This window comes from Lipotes vexillifer, unplaced genomic scaffold (genome assembly GCF_000442215.2).
Source record: "Lipotes vexillifer unplaced genomic scaffold, Lipotes_vexillifer_v1.1 scaffold474, whole genome shotgun sequence".
In the NCBI taxonomy this organism is placed as follows: Eukaryota; Metazoa; Chordata; class Mammalia; order Artiodactyla; family Lipotidae; genus Lipotes; species Lipotes vexillifer.
Genome location: NW_006772385.1, coordinates 1,962,776 through 1,987,673, shown reverse-complemented (window position 1 = coordinate 1,987,673; position 24,898 = coordinate 1,962,776). Strand labels below are relative to the sequence as shown.

Genomic DNA, 24,898 nt, shown 5'->3' with positions numbered 1-24,898 from the left:
TGTTCAGAAGCTGTCCTTGTCAGTGCTTGGTCCCAGAGGCTGGTTAGCCAAATTTTCTACTGAAAGAGGCAGAGGCAGAGAGAGGGTGTTAATCACAGATACACCAGAATTACCAAATACTAGAACTTTGCAATAAGATATAGTATTGCAAAGAGGCCATTTTTGTGTTCATTTTCTATTACTGATTCACAAATCTACCTCCTCTTTTAACTACCACTCGACTTCCTATCCCTAGTTCTTTAGTGTGGTGGCCCCAAACCTGGAAGTCACACAAATTGGAGGGGCCCTGTAAACACTGCAGGCTTTTATTTGTGACCCCAGAAAGGCTGTACCTTGGGAGTAAGGGAAATTCAGATGAAGACCAGCCTTCAAAAGACCTAAAAGCGGTGTCCTTAAGTGGTACAAGGTGATTTTCAAGTACACTGTCTGTCTACCAGAAGAAAAGTAAATCTACTCTAGAGAAAGGTAGCACTAGAGTTGCTACAAATTTTCCTCCACAGTGTCCATTATTTAATCAGAAATCACCAGGTATATCAGGAAACAAGATTAAATGAATAAAACTAAGAAATATAAAAAAGACAATTGAAACAGATCTATGGGAGATGCAGATAATGGACTTTTAAGTAATTATGATATAAATAAAGAAAATATAAAGATTAATAATACTAGAGAACTGGAGTATATAAGAAAATCAAAATAGGAAGCTACAGGATATTCATTCTTATAGAACTTGTAGAAAAATCGGTCGTTTGCTAAGTTGTAATTCACTTCAATGAATTTCAGAGGATTGAAATATAAAGTATGTTCTCTAACCACACTAGAATCAATAATAAAAAGATAACTAGAAAATGCTTATATAAGTTAAATTTGAGAAGAATTTCTAAATAACTCATGGATGAAAGAAGAAATTACACATGAAATTGAAAAATATTGGGTAAGTAATGATAATGAAAATATATAAAAAATTGTGCTTAGAGGAGAATAGATAGGCTTAAATAGGCTTTTATGTATTTTTTATAAAGAAAGGCTGAAAAATCAGTGATCAAAGCTTTTATCTCAAGAAGCTTAAAAAAAAGTAATAAACCCAAAGTAGAAGGAAAGAAATAATGAAGAGCAAAAATTCAATTAAATTGAAACAAATGTACACTAGGAACATATCAACAAAACCAAAAGTTGGTGTTTTTTGGTTTTTTTAAACTAATTTATTTATTTATTTATTTTTGGCTGCGTTGGGTCTCCATTGCTGTGTGCTGGCTTTCTTTTGGTTTGGCCAGCAGGGGCTACTCTTCGTTGTGGTGCTCAGGCTTCTCGTGGCGTTGGCTTCTCTTGTTGCAGAGCACGGGCTCTAGGGGCGTGAGCTTCAGTACTTGTGGCAGGCGGGCTCAGTAGTTGTGGCTCACAGGCCCTAAAGCGCAGACTCAGTAGTTGTGGCACACGGGCTTAGTTGCTCCGTGGCATGTGGAATCTTCCTGGACCAGGGATCAAACCCGTACCCCCTGCATTGGCAGGCAGATTCTTAACCACTGTGCCACCAGGGAAGTCCCAGTTGGTGTTTTTAAAAAGATTAATGTAACTGATAAGTTTCTAGCAAGGCTACTCAAGAAAGAAAAAAAAAAGAGAGATTATAAATTACTAGTATCAATAATGAAGAAGAGGTAAAACCCATCGACCCTACAGACAATAAAAATCCTAAAAGAAGGTATTATGAATAACTTCACACCTATAAATTTAAACATTTAAATGAAATGGGCAAATTATTTGAAAACTGTCACTTACAAAGCTAACACAAAAAGGAAGAAAGCATCTGAATATTCTGATGTCTACTAAAGAAATTGACGCTATAGTTTAAAATCTTCCCCTTGCAGCTCATTTTTAAATTGAGTTATCTTTTTCTTATGGATTTGTAAGAATTCCTGGCATTCTACAAATGAGATTCTTTTGTCAGATTCATATAATGCAAATATTTTTGTCCACTCTGTGATTTGTCTTTTTACTATCTTAAGTGATTACAGTTCATCCCCTAAAATAGGAGGGAAGGTAGAGTGTATGGGTATTAGTTCAATTAGGTTGGTTGGTTTGGTGGCATGAGTTTCCTGTCTTCCAGTTGTGTCTATTTTTTGTTTCTTCATATAGTAAAGTAGGGATAGTATTGTAACCTGACTCACACAGTTCTTGTGAGGATTAAATATCTTAATGTGTAAAAAGCTCTTAAAACAGAGGTAAGCGTGTATTAATTACATTCTTAAGAAGTGTTGACTACTTTTATTAATTTTTTGGAAAAACCTTTAGTGGCAAACAAACAAATATTTGTGTCTCCCAAACAATAACAGCAACCTTCAGTGGTTCACCATTATCTGATAAAGTCTAAAATCTTAAACCTGATTTTCAGCTTTTCCCCCTTTATAGTCCCAACAAGCTTTATATCTTCTGTTTCTTTTGTTGAAAGAAAAGAAACTGTTAAAATCAGCACCATTTATTATGACAGTATAACAAAGAATTCCACAAACATCTAAGGACAGGAAACTAGGTGCAGCCCAGTTTTGTGTGGATTGAAATTAATAAATCAGGAAGCAGGACTTTCCCCCATATTTCTTATCTTAACAATAGCACAGTCTCCTGTGTCTAACTTTCTCTGGAGAGCAGCTTTTCCCGCTTCTGTTTTAGAATGTAGCTTTTCGATTCAAGCCACTACTACTAGTGTCTGTGTCTTTTAGATGAAACTTTAAGAAACTTGAGACTGGGAGCTCGCGCTTGCCTCTTCCTTCCTCTGTTCCAATCCGCTACAGCTAACTGTAGGTTCCCCTGGGCTGACTCAGCAGAAACAATGGACTCAGCACAGGGCAAGCTAAGGGATTTTTAGGTTAAAAAAAGGTGGGCAAATTGGTGGGCAAACTGACTGGCATGCTACTAATCACACCCATATCATTCCTTTATTTCCCAGCAATACTGCTACTTTTAGCCTGCTAGGTTGTTGGTTTTTTAAAAATTTATTGTAATTTATTTTTGGCTGCATCGGGTCTTTGTTGCTGTGCATGGGCTTTCTCTAGTTGTGGCGAGCGGGGGCTACTCTTTGTTGCGGTGCGCGGGCTTCTCATTGCAGTGGCTTCTCGTTGTGGAGCACAGGCTCTAGGAGCACGGGCTCAGTAGTTGTGGCGTGCGGGCTCAGTAGTTGTGGCTCGTGGGCTCTAGAGCGCAGGCTCAGTAGTTGTGGCGCACGGGCTTAGTTGCCCCGCGGCATGTGATATCTTCCAGGACCAGGGCTCAAACCTGTGTCCCCTGCATTGGCAGGTGGATTCTTAACCACTGCACCACCAGGGAAGTCCTAGCCTGCTAGGTTTTTCCACGTCTGTATTAACTCCATTTTGATCCTTCTGTCTGACAGTTTGGGTGAATTCACTAGAGTTGTAGACATTTCTACAACTGTAGACATTTCAGTGCTTCTTTTTCTATACTGGTAGTCGACCATCATATATATTGGTTAGTGACACCTTTATTCTTAGCTGCCATTGCAGTGTTTTGAATTTCTATATAGTTAGTCTTCATAGATTTTCTGGAGATGTGTGAAAGGGTTGAGTGAAAAGGAAAGTAATTGAATTATAAAATTCTCACTAAAAAATATAATCTTTATAGTCTTTCATTCTAAACAAAGAATTCAGAAGAAATCCTTTGGATTATTAAAAAACTTAACTGGCTAGTCCCAACTATTGAGTGATGTTACCTCTTTTCAAAAGTAAAATTAAATTTTTCATATTTTGTTAGAATTGTGTGTTTTCTGTGATTTTGTTCTAGAGTATGCTTCTGGGTGGTTTTGTTGTGTGTTTATTTTTTTCTGGTTTAAATTTTTGGTAATAGTCTTTAGAATGCTCTGGAGGCACCAAATTCAGTAACTCATGATTTGGATGTATGATAAATAATGAAATTTGGTTGTCTGAAACCTTCCTCTGGAAAGACTAAACAAGTGGTGTGAGGGTGATTATTTTTATTAATGAGAACGGACTCTTTTCTTCATGTTTTATAAGGGGGCTTATTTTAATTGGCATGTTGATTTGGGCATTGAAGTAAAGAGATATGTCTTGTGATTTCCTTCTATAATTCACAAGAAGTCTCTAACCCAAGTTAAGTCAATATTAATGGTTATGTCCCTTCATATGCTAGAAAGTTAATCTGACATGATCTACCCTGCACCTTCAGAGAACAAAGTATATACTATATATAATTAAAATTCACCTCATCTTATCTACTTAAATATTTTTTAGTCTTTATCAAATGCATATTTTGAGTGAGTTATTCTTTGCATATTAAAATGTTTATATTTTTATGACATAGCAAGCAAAATATATTTTAACTTCTAATTTTTTTTTCATGTTTGATTCTTTCTTCTTCCTTTTAGGGTAGAGCCTGGATCAGAGTAGCACTCATGGAAAAACATTTATCTGAATACATCTCTACAGCACTGAGAGACTTCAAAACAACCAGGTTTAAAAGTCCTTTTAATTTTCAATATATATTTAAAAGATTTACCAGAAGACTTAGCAGTAAGAATAGATGAAGACGCATTTGTTTTTAAAGTCCTCGCCTATTTTATTTCCTCCTTTTTGTACTTATCAGATAAATCCACTGTCTTCTCAGGAAAATGCAGTTTCTCAACTAAGCATACATCTTACCTTGGTTTATCTTTTCAGGCCTCACATTCTGCCTGGAATATCTTTTCTCTGAAGAAATTTCTGATTCTTTTTCAACACATGAAGTTTCATTTTCTCCACAGACTTTTTTCTAACCAATTTGGAGAAAAATCTGTGAAATTCCTATAGCATTCTTTCTCTTTCCACACCACAATATTTATTTCTTTAATTCTTATATAATGTGATTAATGATTGCTCAATTGTCTTTTTAGGGCAGTCTATACCAATGTTCTTCTTGGGTTGTAAGATGGTACATTGTGCAAAACAGGACTTTATTAATTTTTTATGATGGTCGAGAAAAGTTTCATATTAGGACAACAGTCATTCCTACTCAGCTGTGGTCTGCTAATCTGTATTTATAGCTTTTGTAAAAGAAACCATTTTTTTTCCATTTCAGTAGTATTTGTAAATGAAAATATTCAATATTTTCAATATCCTAGATATGTACTATTCAGTACAGTTGCCACTAACCACATGCCACTGTGTAAATTAAAATTGAAATTAAGTAAAATTACTGGGCTTCCCTGGTGATGCAGTGGTTAAGAATCCACCTGCCAACGCAGGGGACACGGTTTTGAGCCCTGATCCAGGAATATCCCACATCCCGCGGAGCAGTGAGGCCTGTGGGCCACAACTACTGAGCCTGCGCTGTAGAGCCCACGTGCCACAACTACTGAAGCCCGTGCACCTAGAGCCCATGCTCCGCAACAAGAGAAGCCACCTCAGTGAGAAGCCTGCGCACCACAATGAAGAGTAGCCCCCGCTCGCCGCAACTAGAGAAAGCCCGCGCGCAGTAACGAAGACCCAGCACAACCAAAAATAAATAAATAAAATAAATACGTTTATTTTTTTAAAAAGTAAAATTACTGATTCAGTTCTTCAGTTGCTTTATCACATTTTAGGTATTCACTGGCCTTGTGTGGTTAATGGCAACCAAATTGGACAGCACAGATATAGAACAGTGCTTCATAGCAGAAAGTTCTATCAGACAGCACTGCCTTAGACACTTCTAGATTACCATACTTATTTCTACCTCGTTAATCATATTTCTTAAAGAAGACAGTGACTGTAAACCAGTTTTGACAGAAAATTAGGAATATATATACAGAAATCATGTATCTGGAATCTTAAGTTCATGTCCTGATGCCATATTTGACATTTTGGATTTTGAGAAAATCTGGGCCTTTATTATGACACATTCTTTTAGGTAACTAGCTGATACAGATTACAATATCTTTACTTAGGTGTCTCTATGTTTTTAGGTAATAAAACAATAAATTTTTTATTTGGAAGATACAAAGAAAAAAATTATCATTATAAATTTGACGAAGCTATAAAGACTTCTAACTCCAAGAATCATTTGCATAAAGTAAATCTGATATATACTTATTGAATTCTTTTAAAGCAATATGATACTCTTGAGATATTTCTAAAGTCAGACAGTGAGATGGTGATAAACTCTTAGACATTTGAAATAAATCTTATGCAATGAAACATTTGTTTTATTTATCATCACTAGTAAATACATTTAATTATGGAAGATAATAAATATTGAAGATAATAAGGCCTCAAAAATAAAAGTAGTATCAATCTCATAGATTAAACCTAAAAATCCTAAATTAATGAAATCAAAACCAAGTTTATACCATAATTATCTCCTATACAATAACAAGATAGTCTTTTCTAAATAGAAGTTAAAGCATTAATAATCTCTAGGGTTTCCCTGGTGGCACAGTGGTTAAGAATCCGCCTGCCAATGCAAGGGACACGGGTTCGAGCCCTGGTCCAGGAAGATCCCACACGCCACGGAGCAACTAAGCCTGTGTGCCACAACTACTGAGCCTGTTCTCTGGAGCCCGCGAGCCACAACTACTGAGCCCATGTGCCACAGCTACTGAAGCCCGCATGCCTAGAGCCCATGCTCTGCAACAAGAGAAGCCACTGCAATGAGAAGGCCACGTACCGCAACGAAGAGTAGCCCCCACTCGCCGCAACTAGAGAAAGCCCGCGTGCATCAACGAAGACCCAGTGCAGCCAAAAATAAATAAATAAATAAATAAAATTGAAGGGAAAAAAAATCTCTCTAAGTTGTTAGTCTTGTTTCTTAGTTTACACAGTTGGGTGGGGTAGAAATAGTACTTGAATAGACTATTTTTAGAGTGAGTAGCTTAAATTTTTTAAGGGAAATCCTTTTTGCCTTGTTTTTAGGTATTGGCTGTTTTTTTTTTTTTGAAAAAAGGAAGTGATTCAGCTGTAAAAAGTTCATGAAGTAAAAATATGCTTGTAACAATATATAAACATATTATTCAAATAGAAACATGGCTTAGTATTTGTTTATACACGCACAGACATACATCATATTTATATACACAGATACACAGTATTTAAATGTGACTATGATGGCTCTGTAATTATCAAGAAATGAAGTAGTTACTTCAGAACTCTCATCCTAAAAGTTAACTAAAAAAAGGCAGTTGCCAAAAGACAGTCTTTTTTTTTTAACTATTTACTTTTTTTTTAACTGAAATCAAACCAGAGAAACTTCTTAATTATAAATAAATTTGATTGTGAACCCCTAGCGAAAACATATGTATTTGGAAGATTAGGTTTGTAAAATAACAAATGTACTTTTGGAAAGAAGAGTTATTCCTTACCTTTTGTCTGGATGCTCCCTGACATAAGCGCTTGTAGAACAATGAGAAATGATCTCTAATTCTTTAGGAATCTTGAGAGTATCTGAATCAAGTGATTTCTTCTTGTTCTACTCTTCACAGATAGAGAGTAATGAGGTCTTTTAAAATGGTGATACAAGTGTTTACCCCAGTACAGAAGGAGGAGCTACATGAGCTAAGACAGGCAGCTTGAAAGTACTGATCAGTGAAAATCCAAGTATAAGTTTGGGTAGAGGAACTGTGGGGAGCACAACTACGATAAATCTTCTGAAGTACGTGACGATCGCTCCAAAGTATTAGAGAAATTCATGTGATCTTTTTGCTACGGTGGAGGATATCTTGGTGAGCAATTGAAAAAATCCTTGAAGAGTTTCACGGTTTAGGGATTGGGGTGTTGTTGGGAAAGAGCCAGAGGTGGGAAGTTGGCAGACTCAAGAAGAGAATCCAAGCTAAAAAAAAAAAAAAGGAATTATGTTGGTAGGTGACTGGGAAAACCTAGAGATAGAGAAGTAAGGTAGAAACTGAATAATTTGCTCAAAGTTTTACTTTCTCCTCACCCGCAGCCTGAAAAATAATTAGAAAAGTGAAGCTAAAAATTACAAATGTGACATTTGAAACAAGATCGAAAATATTCTGGTAAGATTTTGAAGTAACAACTGTGGAAAATAAAAAGTAGAGAAAAAATTACTGTGTGGAATCCTGTTTATTACTTTGCAGTTGCACCACAGTACTTCATTTATGATGACAAAAGTAGTGTTCAGAAAACGTTAATCTTCTCGATATGATAGTAGGAGTAAGAGAAGAGTAACGTACAAAGTAAAACTTCAAAATTACTCAGCTGTCACAAAGGGGGAAGAAAAAGGAGGGGATAAACACTTTTCTAAAGGATAGAAGAGTAGATAGGGTAGTGATAAATTACCTCACCTTTCAAGAACTAAGAAGGTCTTTAGGAATTTGAATCTGTTTTCAAAGTTTTACATTATTAAGATAAAAAAATGCATTAAAATGTGCTTGTGGACTGCTGCCACACAGCACATATAAAGTTAACTCAGAATGGCTCAGACCTAAAAGTAAAGCTCTTAGAAGAGAACATAGATGTAACTCTGAATGACCTGGGATTAGATAGTAGTTTCCTAGACATGTTACTAAACACCCAACAGCAAAAGGAAAATAGATAAATTGGACAGAATCAAAATGTAAAGCTTATCGCTTTTGAAGAATATCTTCAAGAAAGTGAAAAAACAGTCCACAGAACTGGAGAAAATATTTGCAAAGCCTATATCTGATAAGAGACTTGATTGTGAAATATATATAAAGAACTCTTACAACTCAGTAATAAAATATTTTTAAATTTTAAAATGGCCAAAGAATCTGAATAGACATTTTTCCAAAGAAGTTACACAAATGACCAAGAAACACATAGAAGATGTGTAACATCAGTAGCCATCAGGGAAATGCAAATCCAAACTGCAAGATACCACTGCACACCTGCTAGGATGGCTACGATCAAAAGAACATATATGGGCTTCCCTGGTGGTGCAGTGGTTGAGAGTCCTCTTGCCGATGCAGGGGACATGGGTTCGTGCCCCAGTCTGGGAGGATCCCACATGCCGTGGAGTGGCTGGGCCCGTGAGCCATGGCCGCTGGGCCTGTGCGTCCGGAGCCTGTGCTCCTCAGCGGGAGAGGCCACAACAGTGAGAGGCCCGCGTACCACCAAAAAAAAAAAAGAATATATAATAACAAGTGTTGGCAAGGATGTGGAAACATTGCAACAGTTATACATTGATTGTGGGAAAGTAAAATGATGCAACCACTTTGAAAAACAGCCTGGCAATTCCTCATAAAGTTAAACGTAGAGTTACTATATGTCCCAGCACATGAATCCTAGATAAATAGATACAGATATCCAAGAGAATTAAAACCATATGTTCACAAAAAAAAAACATGTACACAGATGTTCATAGCAGCATAATCCATAATAGCCAAAAAGCGAGAGAACCCAAATATCCATCAACTGATGAAGGGGTAAGCAAAATGTCCATTCCATGCGGTGGAATATTATTCAGCCATAAAAAGGAATGAAAAGCTGCTGCTGCTGCTCCTGGTGCTTGCTTATGTGCTTGTTCTGGTACCTCATTTGTTAAGTGGTAGCTGAGGAGGGTCTGGACCTCGCCACAGCCGATGAAAAGCCCAAGGAGTCAAGACTGAAGACAGCAATCATATTAACAATCAAGACAGTCTTTTTTTTTTTTTTTTGCGGTATGCAGGCCTCTCACTGTTGTGGCCTCTCCCGTTGCGGAGCACAGGCTCCGGACACGCAGGCTCAGCGGCCATGGCTCACGGGCCCAGCCTCTCCACGTCATGTGGGATCTTCCCGGACTGGGACACGAACCCGTGTCCCCTGCATCGGCAGGCAGACTCTCAACCACTGCGCCACCAGGGAAGCCCAAGACAATCATTTTTGTTGTGATGGAATGTCTCTCCTGTCAGAGGCTGCTTTCTTCTAGATCCTATCCCCATTCACCTCTTCCTTTAGTTATCACCTCTCTCTTTGCTCATCCTCAATCTCTTTCCCATTGCTGGATCATTCCCACCCACGTAGAAGCATATACTGGTATCTCCTACCTTAAAAGCAAAAACTTCTCCCTTGAACCTGCATTTCCCTCTCATACTGCTCATTTCCATGTTCTGCTTCATCATCAGACTTCTCAAAAATCTTTATACACAACTTTCATCTCCTTACCTGAGAGCCGCCCTTTATTCTCGTCCAGCTTCTGCCTCTCACCACTCCACCAAGGATAGTTTTTAAAGAATACCAATAATCCACAAGCTACCCAGACGTAATGGACATTTCTCTGTCCACACTGTACTTCAGTGTATGGCTAAAATAGTTGAAAACTTCCTCTTTCTTGAAAAACCTCTCTGCTTTTAACTTATATGGCATTCCCTGGCTTTTCTTTCTCCCTCTGTAATTGCTCTTTCTCAGGCTTCTTTTACTCTTCACAGCTTCTTAGTGTCAGTATTCTCTGGGCTCAGTCCTCTGTTGTCTGCTCTTCTTTCTCTTCTCAGAATTTCATCCACCTCCCTGGAACTTTAAATACCAGCTGTATGGTGGTGGCACCACATTTAAACCTCTAGCTAGATACTTCAGATTTCTTGATTCCGTGCCCCACCCCATCCTACGACCCTGTTGACCCACTTCTTGGCAAGTGGTTTTGCTGCCCTACTTATATGGCTGACGAAGTCAGAATCTGAAATTCATGTTTGATTCCTCTTTCTCCTTGATTTTTTTAAATATAAATTTATTTTATTTATTTCTGCCTTCATTGGGTCTTCATTGCTGCACGCAGGCTTTCTCTAGTTGGGGCGAGCAGGGGCTACTCTTCGTTGCAGTGTGCGGGCTTCTTATCGCGGTGGCTTCTCTTGTTGGGGAACACGGGCTCTAGGCGCGCAGGCTCGGTAGCTGTGGCTCGCAGGCTCTAGAGCGCAGGCTCAGCCGTTGTGGCGCCGGGCTTAGTTGCTCCACAGCATGTGGGATCTTCCCGGACCGGGGCTCAAACCCACGTCCCCTGCATTGGCAGGTGGATTGTTAACCACTGTGCCATCAGGGAAGCCCCTCTCCTTCATTCTTTCCAGTCGTTCCAGTAGCAACTCTTTTCGATCCTATCTCCAAAATCTATCTCGAATCTACCCATTTACCTTTATCGCCATGGCTGCAAGAGTAATGCATGCCTCTCTCATCTCTTGCTTATACTCACCTATTGTCCTCCCAACTGAGATTCCAGTTTTCCCCCTCCCAGTAGCCACCCAGCTTCCAGCCAGTCTTCTTAAAAGTAAAAGTGATCCTGTCAATTCCCACTTTGAACATTGAAATGGTTTCTCATTACTTTAGCCAGCAGCCTCTGCAAATACATTCCCTGGAGTCAGACCCTGGATTCGCCACTTTCTGGCTGTGGAATCTTAGGTAAATTGCTTACTCCCTCCATGGCATAGAATTTGGTGGTAAAGTTAAGCAAGATAATTCATGTAAAGCACTTATAACTGTGCCTGGCACTCAGTAAATGTTTACAATTATTGTTAATGTTATATGGCCTACAGAGCCCTGTGTGATCAAACTTCTCTGGGCCTAAGGTCTCAGACTAAACCCTTGAGAATGCGTTTCGTAATGACTTTCTTCAAAGTTGGGTTCTCCTTTATTTTTTCTCTACCTCAACAACTTATTTATTTACTTTATGCTACTTACCATCTCTGATTATCTTTTTTCAGCCTGTCCTCTCCCCTAGACTATAAGCTCCATAAAGAGGGGTCATGTTTACCTTGTTCACCATTTTATCTATAGGATATAACACAGTTCTTGCTATATTATGTATTTATTGATAAAAATAATTAAAGAATCTCACATTCTTAGCAAGACCTTTTGGAGATTTATTTTTTGGCCAGTTTTTCATCCTGATTCCATTTGACTTAGAAAAGAACATTTCTTTATAATGCTGTAATTTGTTTTGTATGTCATGAGGGAGAATCTTCTTTATCTCCTCCCTTCAAGTTTCTTATGTAAGGACTAAACTGGGGAAGAGAGCAAGATGTTGATAAAGAAATTTCTCTGGTTTATAAGATAAGCTTTCTCATATTTTAATATTGCACTTTTAGTGTGTGGAATAACTTATGACTCAAAAAAGGAAATTTTGAAGCATGATATTGTGCAATATCAACATCATCTATTCTGGTTGTTCACTTTGGATCCCACCCAAAGGATATTTGTTATTGAAGTACCTGAAAGGCCTTAAAATAGTCTTTCAGAATGAACATTAAGGATGGCATTATAGACACATATTGCAACTAAAATTAAATTATATGTGTTAATAAAAAGAGTATTATTCTTATTAGGGTATTATCTTAAACCCTTTTCTAGTTTCTAATATATTTCTAGTCAACATACAAGTAATTGGAAAGAGTATACCTAATAGAAAGTGGGAGCTTTTCTTCCAGACCACAGTAATATCAAATAGTTGCTCACAGTTTTCCTTTGCTTCTAAAATACAAAACTTCTTTAAAGATACAGTCTACTATATAAATCTTTAAACAGAAGTATTTAATATATTTTTCACCTTGGTACTTTCAATATTTATAATACATTTTTGCAAGTCAGTATGCTCTTTTGGTTAGATCCTGCTCATAAAAATATTTTCTTTAGAACAAAAAATATTTTCAACAAAGAAAAGGGAATTTTTTTAGTATATACCTTACTGTTATTGAATTAATCATCTTAGGCTTTGCTCTTGGCTCATTGGTTACATAATCTTGGTTACATAAGCAAACTTTTTTAATGTTCCAATTTTTCTGTGAGATAAAATGAAGAAATTGAAAGCTTACAGTCTTTAGAAGTCTTTGAAAATATTGATAACAGGAATCAGATGTTCAGTCAAAATTACTGATATGTTGGTTTGATTAAGGGAATATAAAATTAATTTTTCCTAATAGCTTCTGCCTCTCTAATATACATGAATGTGTTGTCTTTGATTAATTAAGTCTTTGATTAAATAATAGAAATATCTTTTTCAGCTCACTTAGTATTCTTTTAAATATTGTTATTTTAAAAATTTGTTATCTCAAAGTTAGAAGTACATTTACTGAAAATTTTTTGTTTTTTTAACCAGGACTAATAATGAAAAGTTCAGCATACAATGGACAATTCTCTTAACTAGCCTTTCCTCTTCCATTTTTCCTCCCTTCCCTTCTGTTGCAGTGAAGACTGTTAAATTAAATCAGGTCTGTGCAGCATTATGCTTCATGCTTGGTTTTATTTGAGTGGAATTATTGACTTCACGTATAGCAAGCACTTCACTTATATGGGTTAGCTGAAAAAAATCAGTAGTAAAACAAAAGCCAAAAAACCTCAGTAAAACCATATGATACCCACACAGATAAATGACCTTTAGGCTTAAAAATTTTTCTAAAAACCAGTTAGTTTTTGTTTCAGGTATTTTTCATTAGTTCATAATATAATATTAACATTAGGAAACAAGCAAGAATAGTTTTGATCTGACTCCTAGAATGTACTTTAAAACATGGTGGGCTCAAGGTGGCAAATAAAAGTAGACCTTTTCTTATATAGGGAAGTACTAGGAATAATGAGTGATTGGCAGTGTCAAAAGCCAGAACAAACACCTGTGTCCCATAGAATGTGGTGGTCTAGAACCATTGGAATCATAGTTCTTCCAGGAGTTGATAAAATACTCTGTCAACAGCCGATTTAGCCATTGGGGCAGGGACAAGATCTTAGATATATAGATTTGTCTAAATATCTTTTAGACAAATCTATATATCTTAGATTACCTTTTTGTGGAACACCTCAGTTGAATATGTAGAAATTACTTCCGTTTATTTTACTAATCTTTGTTAGGCTGGAACTTTTAGTTTTCCTCCTTTTATGTAAATGAATGAAAACAATTCCCATATTTCCAAGGAAACAGAAAACATCTAATCCAAGCTAGTCTTCCCACCATGTTTGTTGGCAGACTTACATCTGTCAGAGGGTAAATAGTCTCTTATTTTTCTTTGTACTTTTTATTCATGTAAAATTCCTTAAGGTCCATGACAGAGGTTAAATTCTCTTTAAATATTTTTGTTTTAAAAGAAGTATTATGGTTTAATCGAAAATATGTAGAACTTAAAGTAAGAAGGATTGGTTTTCCTCCTTGATAAGTTTATCAACATAAGCTTGGGCAAATTGTTTTAACCTGACTCACTTCTTGGTGGTGAATTTGAAATGAATGACAATTCCTTCAGAATTTACTTCATGGGCTTTGCAATTATTAAATAGTATGATTGTAAAAGTATTTGGTAAACTGTGGACTGTTTCAGTATTGATGATAGTATTATAAACTTTACACGCAGCCTTTATAAACTCATGAATATGGAAAAGAGCAAGACAAATTTCCTTTAATAAGAAACTTTCCTTTTAGTTAGTGGGGTGTTATAGAGTGGTGTTGACTATGTGTAATATAAATAGTTATAACAATTTAATTATCCCTGTTACTGGACATAAACTAGTTTTTGCATACTGTTATTCTTAAAAAGAAGTAAATTCAGTGATCTTACATTCTTTTGTGGAAAAATACCTTAAGCCCATATTAAATAATATTTTTTTCAAAATATTTATTTTAAATATTTTAAAGTAAAACTTTAGTATTTTAAAAATTAACATTGACCAAAACAGAAAGCTTTCCAGGAATTAGCAAAATAGATTCATATTCACTTTTTGTCAAAGATATGATGAGTACTTTTTTTTCCATAGGCAGCCACCTTGCTAGCCCATCTGCCCTATTAGTATTGTAGTGTTAAAGGTTAGCATAAATTACTATTAATCACACCTTCCTAGTTCTTAATTTAGTTAATAACCTTTGGAATTACAGAAAAACAGAATGTGTGTTTGTGTTTGTTCTATGTATAGAATAATAATCTACCTAGTATTGAAAATAGGCCAGTATAAATGACTGTGAATTTACCACCTTTCAGTTGACATTTATATTGCTTCACTCTTAGAGAAAAATGCTAGACACTGCAGACCCCTTGAATGAGTCACTTTGGGGATTCTTTTTAAGAGAGGTATAAGCACTTAGAATGATTTTCTTTGTTACGGTGGCAGCTTTTTTTTCTAAATATCTGCAAGACTTGAGTGATCCAAGTTTGTTCTTGTTGTGACAAATGAAGTAAAATTTAGTTCTTTCTACTTGAGCTTGGGCTCTAAGTGATTTCTGTAGATGAAACTTCAGTCAGTTTTTAATATTTATGTGTTCACCCATTTCATTTTTTAGGAGATTTTATGAAGATGGAGCAATTGTCTTGGGTGAGGAAGCAAATATGCTTGCTGGCATGCTGCTTGGGCTCAATGCTATTGATTTCAGGTATTTCATCTAACTATATGCATTATGACTTAAAATTATTCTACCTCATAATAGTTTCTACTTATGATCCTTTTCTTTCAGTTTTCTAAGTAAAGCACACAGTTGGGTATTGATTTGATTTATGTTGTTCCCTTTCGAATGAGATCAGTTTTCTAAATAGGTTTGCTCTCAAAAAAGAGGCTGTCTCAAACTTAGGGAATTAACTGACAACCTTGTTCTCTAGTTGGGGTAAAAAGAAAGCTTGGACCACATCCTGCCAAGCAGAGAAGTCATGCACTCTGGTAGCACTGAAGGAAGGTTTTGGATCTCATCTCTTAGTATTTTTCCACTACTGCTTTAAAATGAAAAAGAAATACACTAAAAGAGGATTCAAATCCAGAAAGATTTTCATTGTCTCATGTGGTGAGGTAAAGAGGATATTGACAGGCTATCTTAGGTATGTTATGTTTCTTGTTTTGTATCTAGAATCTTAAAAATTTTGTTAATATTTGCTTTTATTATCAACAAGATGAATTGATTTCAGAATAATATTACAAGTACTAAAAATGGACATTGTAAGTTCTGTTTAGGTTGATGGCAGCATCCTTTTGCATTTCTTTAATTGATCTAAGATTTTACATTGTACTAGAAGTAAAAGGTTTGTCTAGAATAAGAACTGAAACATGAGACTGAAGGAAGTATTATATATATATATATATTTTTTGCGGTACGCGGGCCTCTCACTGTTGTGGCCTCTCCCGTTGTGGAGCACAGGCTCCGGACGCGCAGGCTCAGCAGCCATGGCCCACGGGCCCAGCTGCTCCGTGGCATGTGGGATCCTCCCGGACCGGGGCACAAACCCATGTCCCCGCTTCGGCAGGCGGACTCTCAATCACTGCGCCACCAGGGAAGCCCTATATTTTTATTGAAATATATCACTTAAATATATCACTTAAATATATCACTTAAAATATATCACAAGAATGTTAACAAATAAGTATAAAACTTAAATGAAAATCTAGTTTTCATTTTTAGTTCATATTTTGAACTACAAAATAATGCTACCCAGTTTCACTGAGGTTAACTTTTTCTAGTAACTCACTTCTTTTTCAAAATACTTTTCACTTTGTAAGTGTAACTTTCCTCTATTTAATAAAATTTGATAAGTGGGATTGGGTTAATTAGCTTAATTCTTTATGGTGAACGTGATGGATGCAGTTTTGAAGGTTGTTTTTATGATCCCTCTAAGGGTGTTAACTTTTTACATGGCATGTTGCTGGCTCTTTCTAAATACTTCACAACTTCATTTATTTTTTGGTTGGAAAAAAAAAACTGGGTTAAGAATCTAAACTCTTGGCTTATTGTAACCCACTGATACTGTATAGAGAGAAAGTGTCTTAAAGATGCATTAGTAATGTTTCTATAAATGAAGGAAAGCCCAGGTAAAATGTTGCCACTTCGATTCTTTCCTTAGTCAATTCTGGAAAAATACATACTGCACCCTTGTTATTAGCATATTAGAACAAGTATTTCAACAGGCAAATTTCCCAAAGAAACCAGAAGGTAGTGGTTCATATATGAATTTTTTTCTTTTTTCTTTTTTTTTTTTTTAATTAATTAATTGTATTTATTTATTTTTGACTGCACTGGGTCTTCGTTGCCGCTTGCCGCTTCGTTGCCGCTTGCAGGCTTTCTCAAGTTGCGGCTAGCAGGGGCTATTCTTCCTTGCAATGCGCGGGCTTCTCATTGCCGTGGCTTCTCTTGTTGCAGAGCACAGGCTCTAGGCGCGCGGGCTTCAGTAGTTGTAGCAGCCTGGGTCGGTAGTTGTGGCTTACGGTCCAGAGCACAGGCTAAGCAGCTTTGGCGCATGGGCCCAGCTGCTCCGTGGAATCTTCCCGGACCAGGGCTCAAACCCATGTACCCTGAATTGGCAGGCGGGCTCTCAACCACTGTGCCACCAGGGAAGCCCCATGAATTTTTTTCTAATTAGACCTTTTTAGGAGATATTAAGTGTCACCTGAGAATTTGTAAATGTGAACCACAAGGCTTCATTCGAAAATTCTCTAGCGATGTCTTAAGAATTTAATAAAGACCCAGATAGTATGAAATAAATAATGTTTGAACAGATTTCTCAGTAAATTTTACTTTTGCATGATATATTTACGTAACAGTGTTATTAACTCATACAAGCCTTTGTTATTGATATGGAAGGTAGAATATCTTTATGAGGTGTTTATTAACAGTCACATTTAAATTACAAATAAAAAATTCACCTGCAATTTGATGAAACAAATGTCTCTAACAAGAGATTTTTTTATAACACTTTGATTTAAACTTTTATGTATTAATATATTTACTGTCTATTGTCTTAGCTTCTGCCTGAAGGGAGAAGGATTAGATGGCAACTTTCCTGCTGTAATAGACTATACACCATATTTGAAGTTTACCCAAAGGTATTTGACATTTTGAAATATGTTATTGAAATCTTAATTCGTAATTGAATGTCTTGTGCAGTATATTCATCTGATTAAAACTACTTTTTGTGAAACATTTATTTCAGTATCAGAGATCATTCAAAAATATAAACTCCAGTTGTGTTTTTAGTATATATGTAAATATGTAGTTTTTACATAATTGTAATCCCAGTGTAAATATAGTTTTTAAAAAATAGCGTGTATTTCTACTGCTGTAGTCAATATAACTTTAATAGCTCTATAATAGTCCACTGAGATTACAAAACTATAATTCATTATTGAAATTGTTTTTCACTTATCTCCATTGTAATGAAAAGAATAATGAACATTTTTGTGCAAATAAATTTTCCTTTTGTTTCTGTTGTGCATTTATAGAGTTATTCAGGTAAGTACAGTGAAAAATTTTGTGGCTCTTAAAGTCTGTTCTTAGAGTTGTATCAACTTATCCTACTACCAGTATTTTGTGAGAGTTATGGATTTTGCATAATCTCATCAGCATTGAAAATTAATCAGATGAAATCTAAAGATATTCTGAAGATCTTCTTGCATAATTGACTTCCTGAATAGAATAATGATCTTTATATACTTCTTTTTTTTTTCACATCTTTATTGGAGTATAAATGCTTTACAGTGTTGTGTTAGTTTCTGCTGTACAACAAAGTGAATCAGCTATATGTATACATATATCCCCTCCCTCTTGCGCCTCCCTCCCACCCTCCCTATGCCCCCCCTCTAGGTCGTCACGAAGCATCGAGCTGATCTCCCTGTGCTGTGCAGCAGCTTCCCACTAGCTATCTACTTTACATTTGGTAGTGTATATATGTCAGTGCTACTCTCTCACTTCATCACAGCTTACCCTTCCCCCTCTTGTGCCCTCAAGTCCATTCTCTACGTCTGTGTCTTTATGCCTGCCCTGCCACTAGGTTCATGAGTACCACTTTTTGAAATGCCATACATATGCGTTAGCATATGGTATTTGTTTTTCTCTTTCTGACTTACTTCACTCTGTATGACAGATTCTAGATCCATCCACCTCACTACAAATAACTCAATTTTGTTCCTTTTTATGGCTGAGTAATATTCCATTATATACATGGGCCACATCTTCTTTATCCATTTATCTGTCAGTGGACATTTAGGTTGCATCCATGTCCTGGCTATTGTAAGTAGTGCTGCAATGAACATTGTGGTACATGACTCTTTTTGAATTATGGTTTTCTCAGGGTATATGCCCAGTAGTGGGATTGCTGGGTCATATGGTAGTTCTATTTTTAGTTTTTTTAAGGAACCTCCATACTGTTCTCCATAGTAGCTGTGTCAGTTTACATTCCCACCAACAGTGCAGGAGGGTTCCCTTTTCTCCACACCCTCTCCAGCACTAATTTTTTCTAGATTTTTTGATGATGGCCTTTCTGACCAGAGTGAGCTGATACCTCATTGTGGTTTTGATTTGCATTTCTCTAATGATTAGTGATGCTGAGCATCTTTTCATGTATTTGTTGGCCATCTGTATATCTCCTTTGGAGAAATGTCTGTTTAGGTCTTCCACCCATTTTTGAATTGGGTTGTTTGGTTTTGTGATATTTAGCTGCATGAGCTACTTATATATTTTGGAGATTAATCCTTTGTCCATTGTTTCATTTGCAAATATTTTCTCCCATTCTGAGGGTTGTCTTTTCGTCTTGTTTATGGTTTCCTTTGCTGTGCAAAAGCTTTGCAGTTTCATTAGGTCCGATTTGTTTATTTTTGTTTTTATTTCCCTTACTGTAGGAGGTGGGTCAAAAAGGATCTTGCTGTGATTTATGTCATATACTGTTTTGCCTGTATTTTCCTCTAAGAGCTGTATAGTGTCTGGACTTATTTAATCCATTTTGAGTTTATTTTTGTGTATGGTGTTAGGGTGTGTTCTAATTTTATTCTTTTACGTGTATCTGTCCATTTCTCCCAGCACCACTTATTGAAGAGGCTGTCATTTCTCCATTGTATATTCTTGCCTCCTTTATCAAAGATAAGGTGACCATATGTGCGTGGGTTTATCTCTCGGCTTTCTATCCCATTCCATTGATCTATATTTCTGTTTTTGTGCCAGTACTATACTGTCCTGATTACTGTAGCTTTGTAGTATATATAGTTTGAAGTCAGGGAGCCTGATTCCTGCAGCTCTGTTTTTCTTTCTCAAGATTGCTTTGGCTATTCAGGGTGTTTTGTATTTCCATACAAATTGTAAAATTTTTTGTTCTAGTTCTGTAAAAAATGACATTGGTAATTTGATAGGGATTGCATTGAACCTGTAGATTGCTCTGGGTGTAGTACACCCATTTTCACAATATTGATTCTTCCAATCCAGGAGCACAGTATATCTCTCCATCTGTTTATGTAACCTTTGATTTCTTTCATCAGTGTTTTATAGTTTTATGATTACAGGTGTTTTGCCTCCTTAGGTAGGTTTATTCCTAGGTATTTTATTCTTTTTGTTGCAATGGTAAATGGGAGTGTATCCTTAATTTCTCTTTCTGATCTTTCATTGTTACTGTATAGGAATGCAAGAGATTTCTGTGCATTAATTTTGTATCCTACAACCCTACCAAATTCATTGATTAGTTCTAGTAGTTTTCTGGTGGCGTCTTTAGGATTCTCTATGTATAGTATCATGTCATCGGCAAACAGTGACAGTTTTACTTCTTCTTTTCCAATTTGTATTCCTTTTATGTCTTTTTCTCCTCTGATTGCTGTGGCTAGGGCTCCCAATACTATGTTGAATAATAGTGGCGAGAGTGGACATCCTTATCTTCTTCCTGATCTTAGAGGAAATGGTTTCAGTTTTTCACCATTGAGAATGATGTTCGCTGCTGTGGGTTTGTGATATATGGCTTTTATTAGGTTGAGGTAGGTTCCCTCTATGCCCACTTTCTGGAGAGTTTTTATCATAAATGGGTGTTGAATTTTTTTAAAAAATTGTATTTATTTATTATTTATTTTTGGCTGCATTGGGTCTTTGTTGCTGTGCGCAGGCTTTCTCTAGTTGCGGCGAGCAGGGGCTACTCTTTGTTGTGGTGCATGGGCCTCTCATTGTGGTGGCTTCTCTTATTGCGGAGCATGGGCTCTAGGCACACGGGCTTCAAGTTGTGGCACGCAGGCTTCATTAGTTGTGGCTTGCGGGCTCTAGAGTGCGGGCTCAGTAGTTGTGGCGCACAGGCTTAGTTGTTCCACGCCATGTGGCATCTTCCCAGACCAGGGCTTGAACCAGTGTCCCCTGCACTGGCAGGTGGATTCTTAACCACTGTGCCACCAGTGAAGTCTCTCTTTATGATTTCTTTCCTTCGACTAACTTTGGGTTTTCTTTGTTCTTCTTTCTCTAATTGCTGTAGGTGTAAGTTTAGATTGTTTATTTGAGATTTTTCTTGTGTCTTGAGGTGAGCTTGAATTGCTCTGAACTTCCTTCTTAGAACTGCTTTCTCTGCATCCCATAGGTTTTTGGATCGTTGTGTTTTCGTTGTCATTTGTTTCTAGGTATTTTTTTATTTCTTCTTTGATTTCTTCAATGATCTCTTGGCTATTTAGCAGCACGCTGTTTAGCCTCCATGTATTTGTGTTTTTTACAGTTTTTTTCCTGTAATTGATTTCTAATCTCATAGCGTTGTGGTCAGAAAAGATGCTTGATACAATTTCAATTTTCTTAAATTTTCCAAGGCTTGATTTTTGACCCAAGATGTGGTCTATTCTGGAGAACGTTCGTGTGCACTTGAGAAGAAGTGTATTTTTCTGCTTTCAAGTGTAATGTCCTAAAAATATCAATTAAGTCCGTCTGGTCTATTGTGTCATTTAAAGCTTGTGTTTCCTTATTGATTTTCTGGCTGGATGATCTATTGGTGTAAGTGGGGTGTTAAAATCCCCCACTATTATTGTGTTACTGTCAATTTCTTCTTTTATGGCTGTTAGCATTTGCCTTTTGTATTTTGAGGTGCTCCTTTGTTGGGTGCATATATATTTATAATTGTTACGTTTCCTTCTTGGATTGACCCCTTGATCATTATGTAGTGTCCTTCCTCATCTCTTGTAACAGTCTTTAATTTAAAGTCTATTTTATATGATATGAGTATTGCTACTCCAGCTTTCTTGTGATTTCCGTTTGCATGGAATATCTTTTTCCATCCCCTCACTTTCAGTCTGTATGTGTCCCTAGGTCTGAAGTGGGTTTCTTGTAGACAGCATATATAAGGGTTTTGGTATTGTATCCATTCAGCCAGTCTGTGTCTTTTGGTTGGAGCATTTAATCCATTTACATTCAAGGTGATTATCGATATGTATGTTCCTATTAACCATTTTCATGACTGATTTGGGGTTGTTTTTGTGGGTCTTTTTCTTCTCTTGTGTTTCCCTCTTAGAGAAGTTCCTTTAGCATTTCTTGTAAAGCTGGTTTGGTGGTGTTGAATTCTCATAGCTTTTGTTTGTCTGTAAAGCTTTTGATTTCTCTGTCAATCTGAATGAGATCCTTGCTGGGTAGAGTAATCTTGGTTGTAGTTTCTTCCCTTTCATCACTTTAAATATGTTCTGCCACTCCCTTCTGGCTTGCAGAGTTTCTGCTGAAAGATCAGCTGTTAACCTTATGGGGATTCCCTTGTATGTTACTTGTTGCTTTTCCCTTGATGCTTTTAATATTTTTTGTTTGTATTTAATTTTTGAGAGTTTAATATGTGTCTCGGCGTGTTTCTCTTTAGGTTTATCCTGTTTGGGACTCTCTGCGCTTCCTGGACTTGATTGACTATTTCCTTTCCCATGTTAGGGAAGTTTTTGACTGTAATCTCTTGAAATATTTTCTCAGCCCCTTTCTTTTTCTCTTCTTCTTCTGGGACCCCTATAATTCAAATGTTGGTGCGTTTAATGTTGTCCCAGAGGTGTCTGAGACTGTCCTCAATTCTTTTCATTCTTTTTTCTTTATTCTACTCCCTGCCAGTTATTTCCACCTTTGTATATTCCAGCTCACTTATCTGTTCTTTTGCCTCAGTTACTCTGCTATTGATTCCTTCTGCAGTATTTTACATTTCAGTTATTGTGTTGTTCATCACTGTTTATTTGCTCTTTAGTTCTTCTAGATCTTTGTTAAACGTTTCTTATATTTTCTTCATTCTGTTTCTGAGATTTTAGATCATCTTTACTATCATTACTCTGAATTCTTTTTCAGGTAGCTTGCCTATTTTGTCTTCATTTATTTGATCTTGTACGTTTTTACCTTGCTCCTCCATCTGTAACATATTATTTTGTCATTTCAGTTGTTTTTTTTGTTTTTGTTTTTTTTGATGGTTGGGTTGGGGCTGTATTCCTGTCTTACTGGTTGTTTGGCCTGAGGCATCCAGCAATGGAGTTTGCAGGCAGTTGGGTAGAGCCAGGTCTTGGTGCTGAGATGAGGACCTCTGGGAGGCCTCACTCCAATTAATATTCCCTGGGGTCTGAGGTTCTCTGTTAGTCCAGCAGTTTGGGCTCGGAGCTCCTACCACAGGAGCTCTGGCCGAACCTCCAGCCTGGGAACCAAGATCTTGCAAAGCTATGTGGTGTGATTAAAAAAAAAAAAAAAGAAAGGTGGAAAAAAAAAAAAAAAAAAAAAAAGAAAGCAAGCAGTACAATAACAAAGAATAAAAAATTTTTTAAAATTAGAAAGATAAAAAATATATTAGGAAAAATGAAAAGATAATTGAAACAACTTCAACAAAGTAAAACAAAACCACAACAGAAAAAAGAAAATAAACAAATAAACAAATAAATTTAAGAAAAGAGGGGGAACAAGCCAAAAGGAGCAGAAGAGTAACAAAGTATAAAGAATACAATAAAATTAGAAAAATAAAAGATTTATTAGAAAAATAAAAGTATAAATGAATCAACAACAGGATGAAATAGAACCCCAACCTAAAAGAAGAAAAAGGAAAAAAAAAAAGCCTTGACTAAGTGGGGCAGAGTTTAGGCGGGGTTTGGAACATAGGCAGGGGTGGGGTTTAGGGTGGAGCGGGGCCTAGGTTGGGGGGGGGTGACATTTCAGCATGGGGCCTGACGTTTCAATGTGGGGCAGGGTCTAGGCTCAAGACCCATGCCAGCTGGAAAAGGCCTTGTGGGCGGGGCCTAGGCTGGCGACATTCAAGTGTAGGGTAGGGCCTCTGCTTAGGTCCTGCGCAGAAGGGGAGAAATAGCACGTCCAAAGAAGGGCCTCTGGTGTGTGGGGTTCTGGAGTTTGGAGGTAAGGTCCTGGGTGAGGGTGTGTGGGTGGGGTTTAGGCCCAGCATATTGGAGGGGGTCTCCGAGGTGTCTCCAAGCATAGAGGTAAGGCCCTGGGTGGGGGTGTAGGGGCAGGGCTTGGGTTCTGCGGGCAGGAGGGAGGCTCCGAGGGCAGAGGATTAGGCCCGGGAGCCCAAGAGGCTCTCCGGTGCCTAAGTGGACAGGGAAAGCCTGGCCCCATTCCCTTCCATTCCTTCACGCCCCTCCCCCACATCTCCCCCAGGGTCTCCCCCATCTCGTGGGTGGGTCCCACTGGGTGTAGGAACTCCTCTCCGCCCCCAGCCGCTCCTCAGGGCCGCCAGTCCTTTCCCACCTCCACTTCTCCTGCCCCGTCCCTTCCACCCAGGCCCCATGTCCTACCCGGTCGCTGGGGGTCCCTCCCGTCCCCTTAGGTGTCTGTGGTCCCCCACCGGTGCTGGGTAGGTGCCCTAATTGTGTGGGAGATGCGAATTCTGCGTCCTCCTAGCCTGCCATCTTGACTCTGCTCCCCTCTCTTTATATACTTCTAAAATGTTATGATCAGGCCAAAGCTGTAAGGGTGATAGAGTGAGTAATATATGTATATATGTAATATATGTATATGTACACACAAACATACACACACACCCAAGATACATTTATTGAGTGCCTAAAGAAACTTTCCTAGGGATACATACATGTCAAGACTATCGGAACTTTGTGAACTTCTAAAAAGGAATGCAATCCCTGTATCCAAGATAATCACCATCTAGTAAGAGAAGTCACTATGATTTCAGAGCTAGGAGTGTGAAGACATTTTAGGTGATGAAGGAGGAGGAATAGAGTATTATGGTACAAAGATTTCTAACTTAAGTAAGTAGATCCCTTGGGAAAAGGGATAAGTCTGTTATGTTAGATCTAGAAAAGAAATACACCAAGGTGTTTTTTTTTTTTTTTTTTTT

At 37.2% G+C, this 24,898-nt stretch overlaps 1 protein-coding gene across 4 annotated transcripts in view; it reads left to right on the top strand.

Annotated features, from left to right (window-relative positions):
- The window catches only part of RUNDC3B (RUN domain containing 3B), a 150,294-nt gene that overhangs the window by 70,255 nt on the left and 55,141 nt on the right, over positions 1-24,898 (top strand). For all 4 annotated transcript variants that reach the window (XM_007447466.1, XM_007447465.1, XM_007447467.1 and 1 more), the window contains 3 exons: positions 4,391-4,476; positions 15,172-15,261; positions 17,613-17,693. In XM_007447466.1, the coding sequence (XP_007447528.1) occupies positions 4,391-4,476; positions 15,172-15,261; positions 17,613-17,693 (257 nt within the window). The remainder of the gene's footprint in view (positions 1-4,390; positions 4,477-15,171; positions 15,262-17,612; positions 17,694-24,898) is intronic.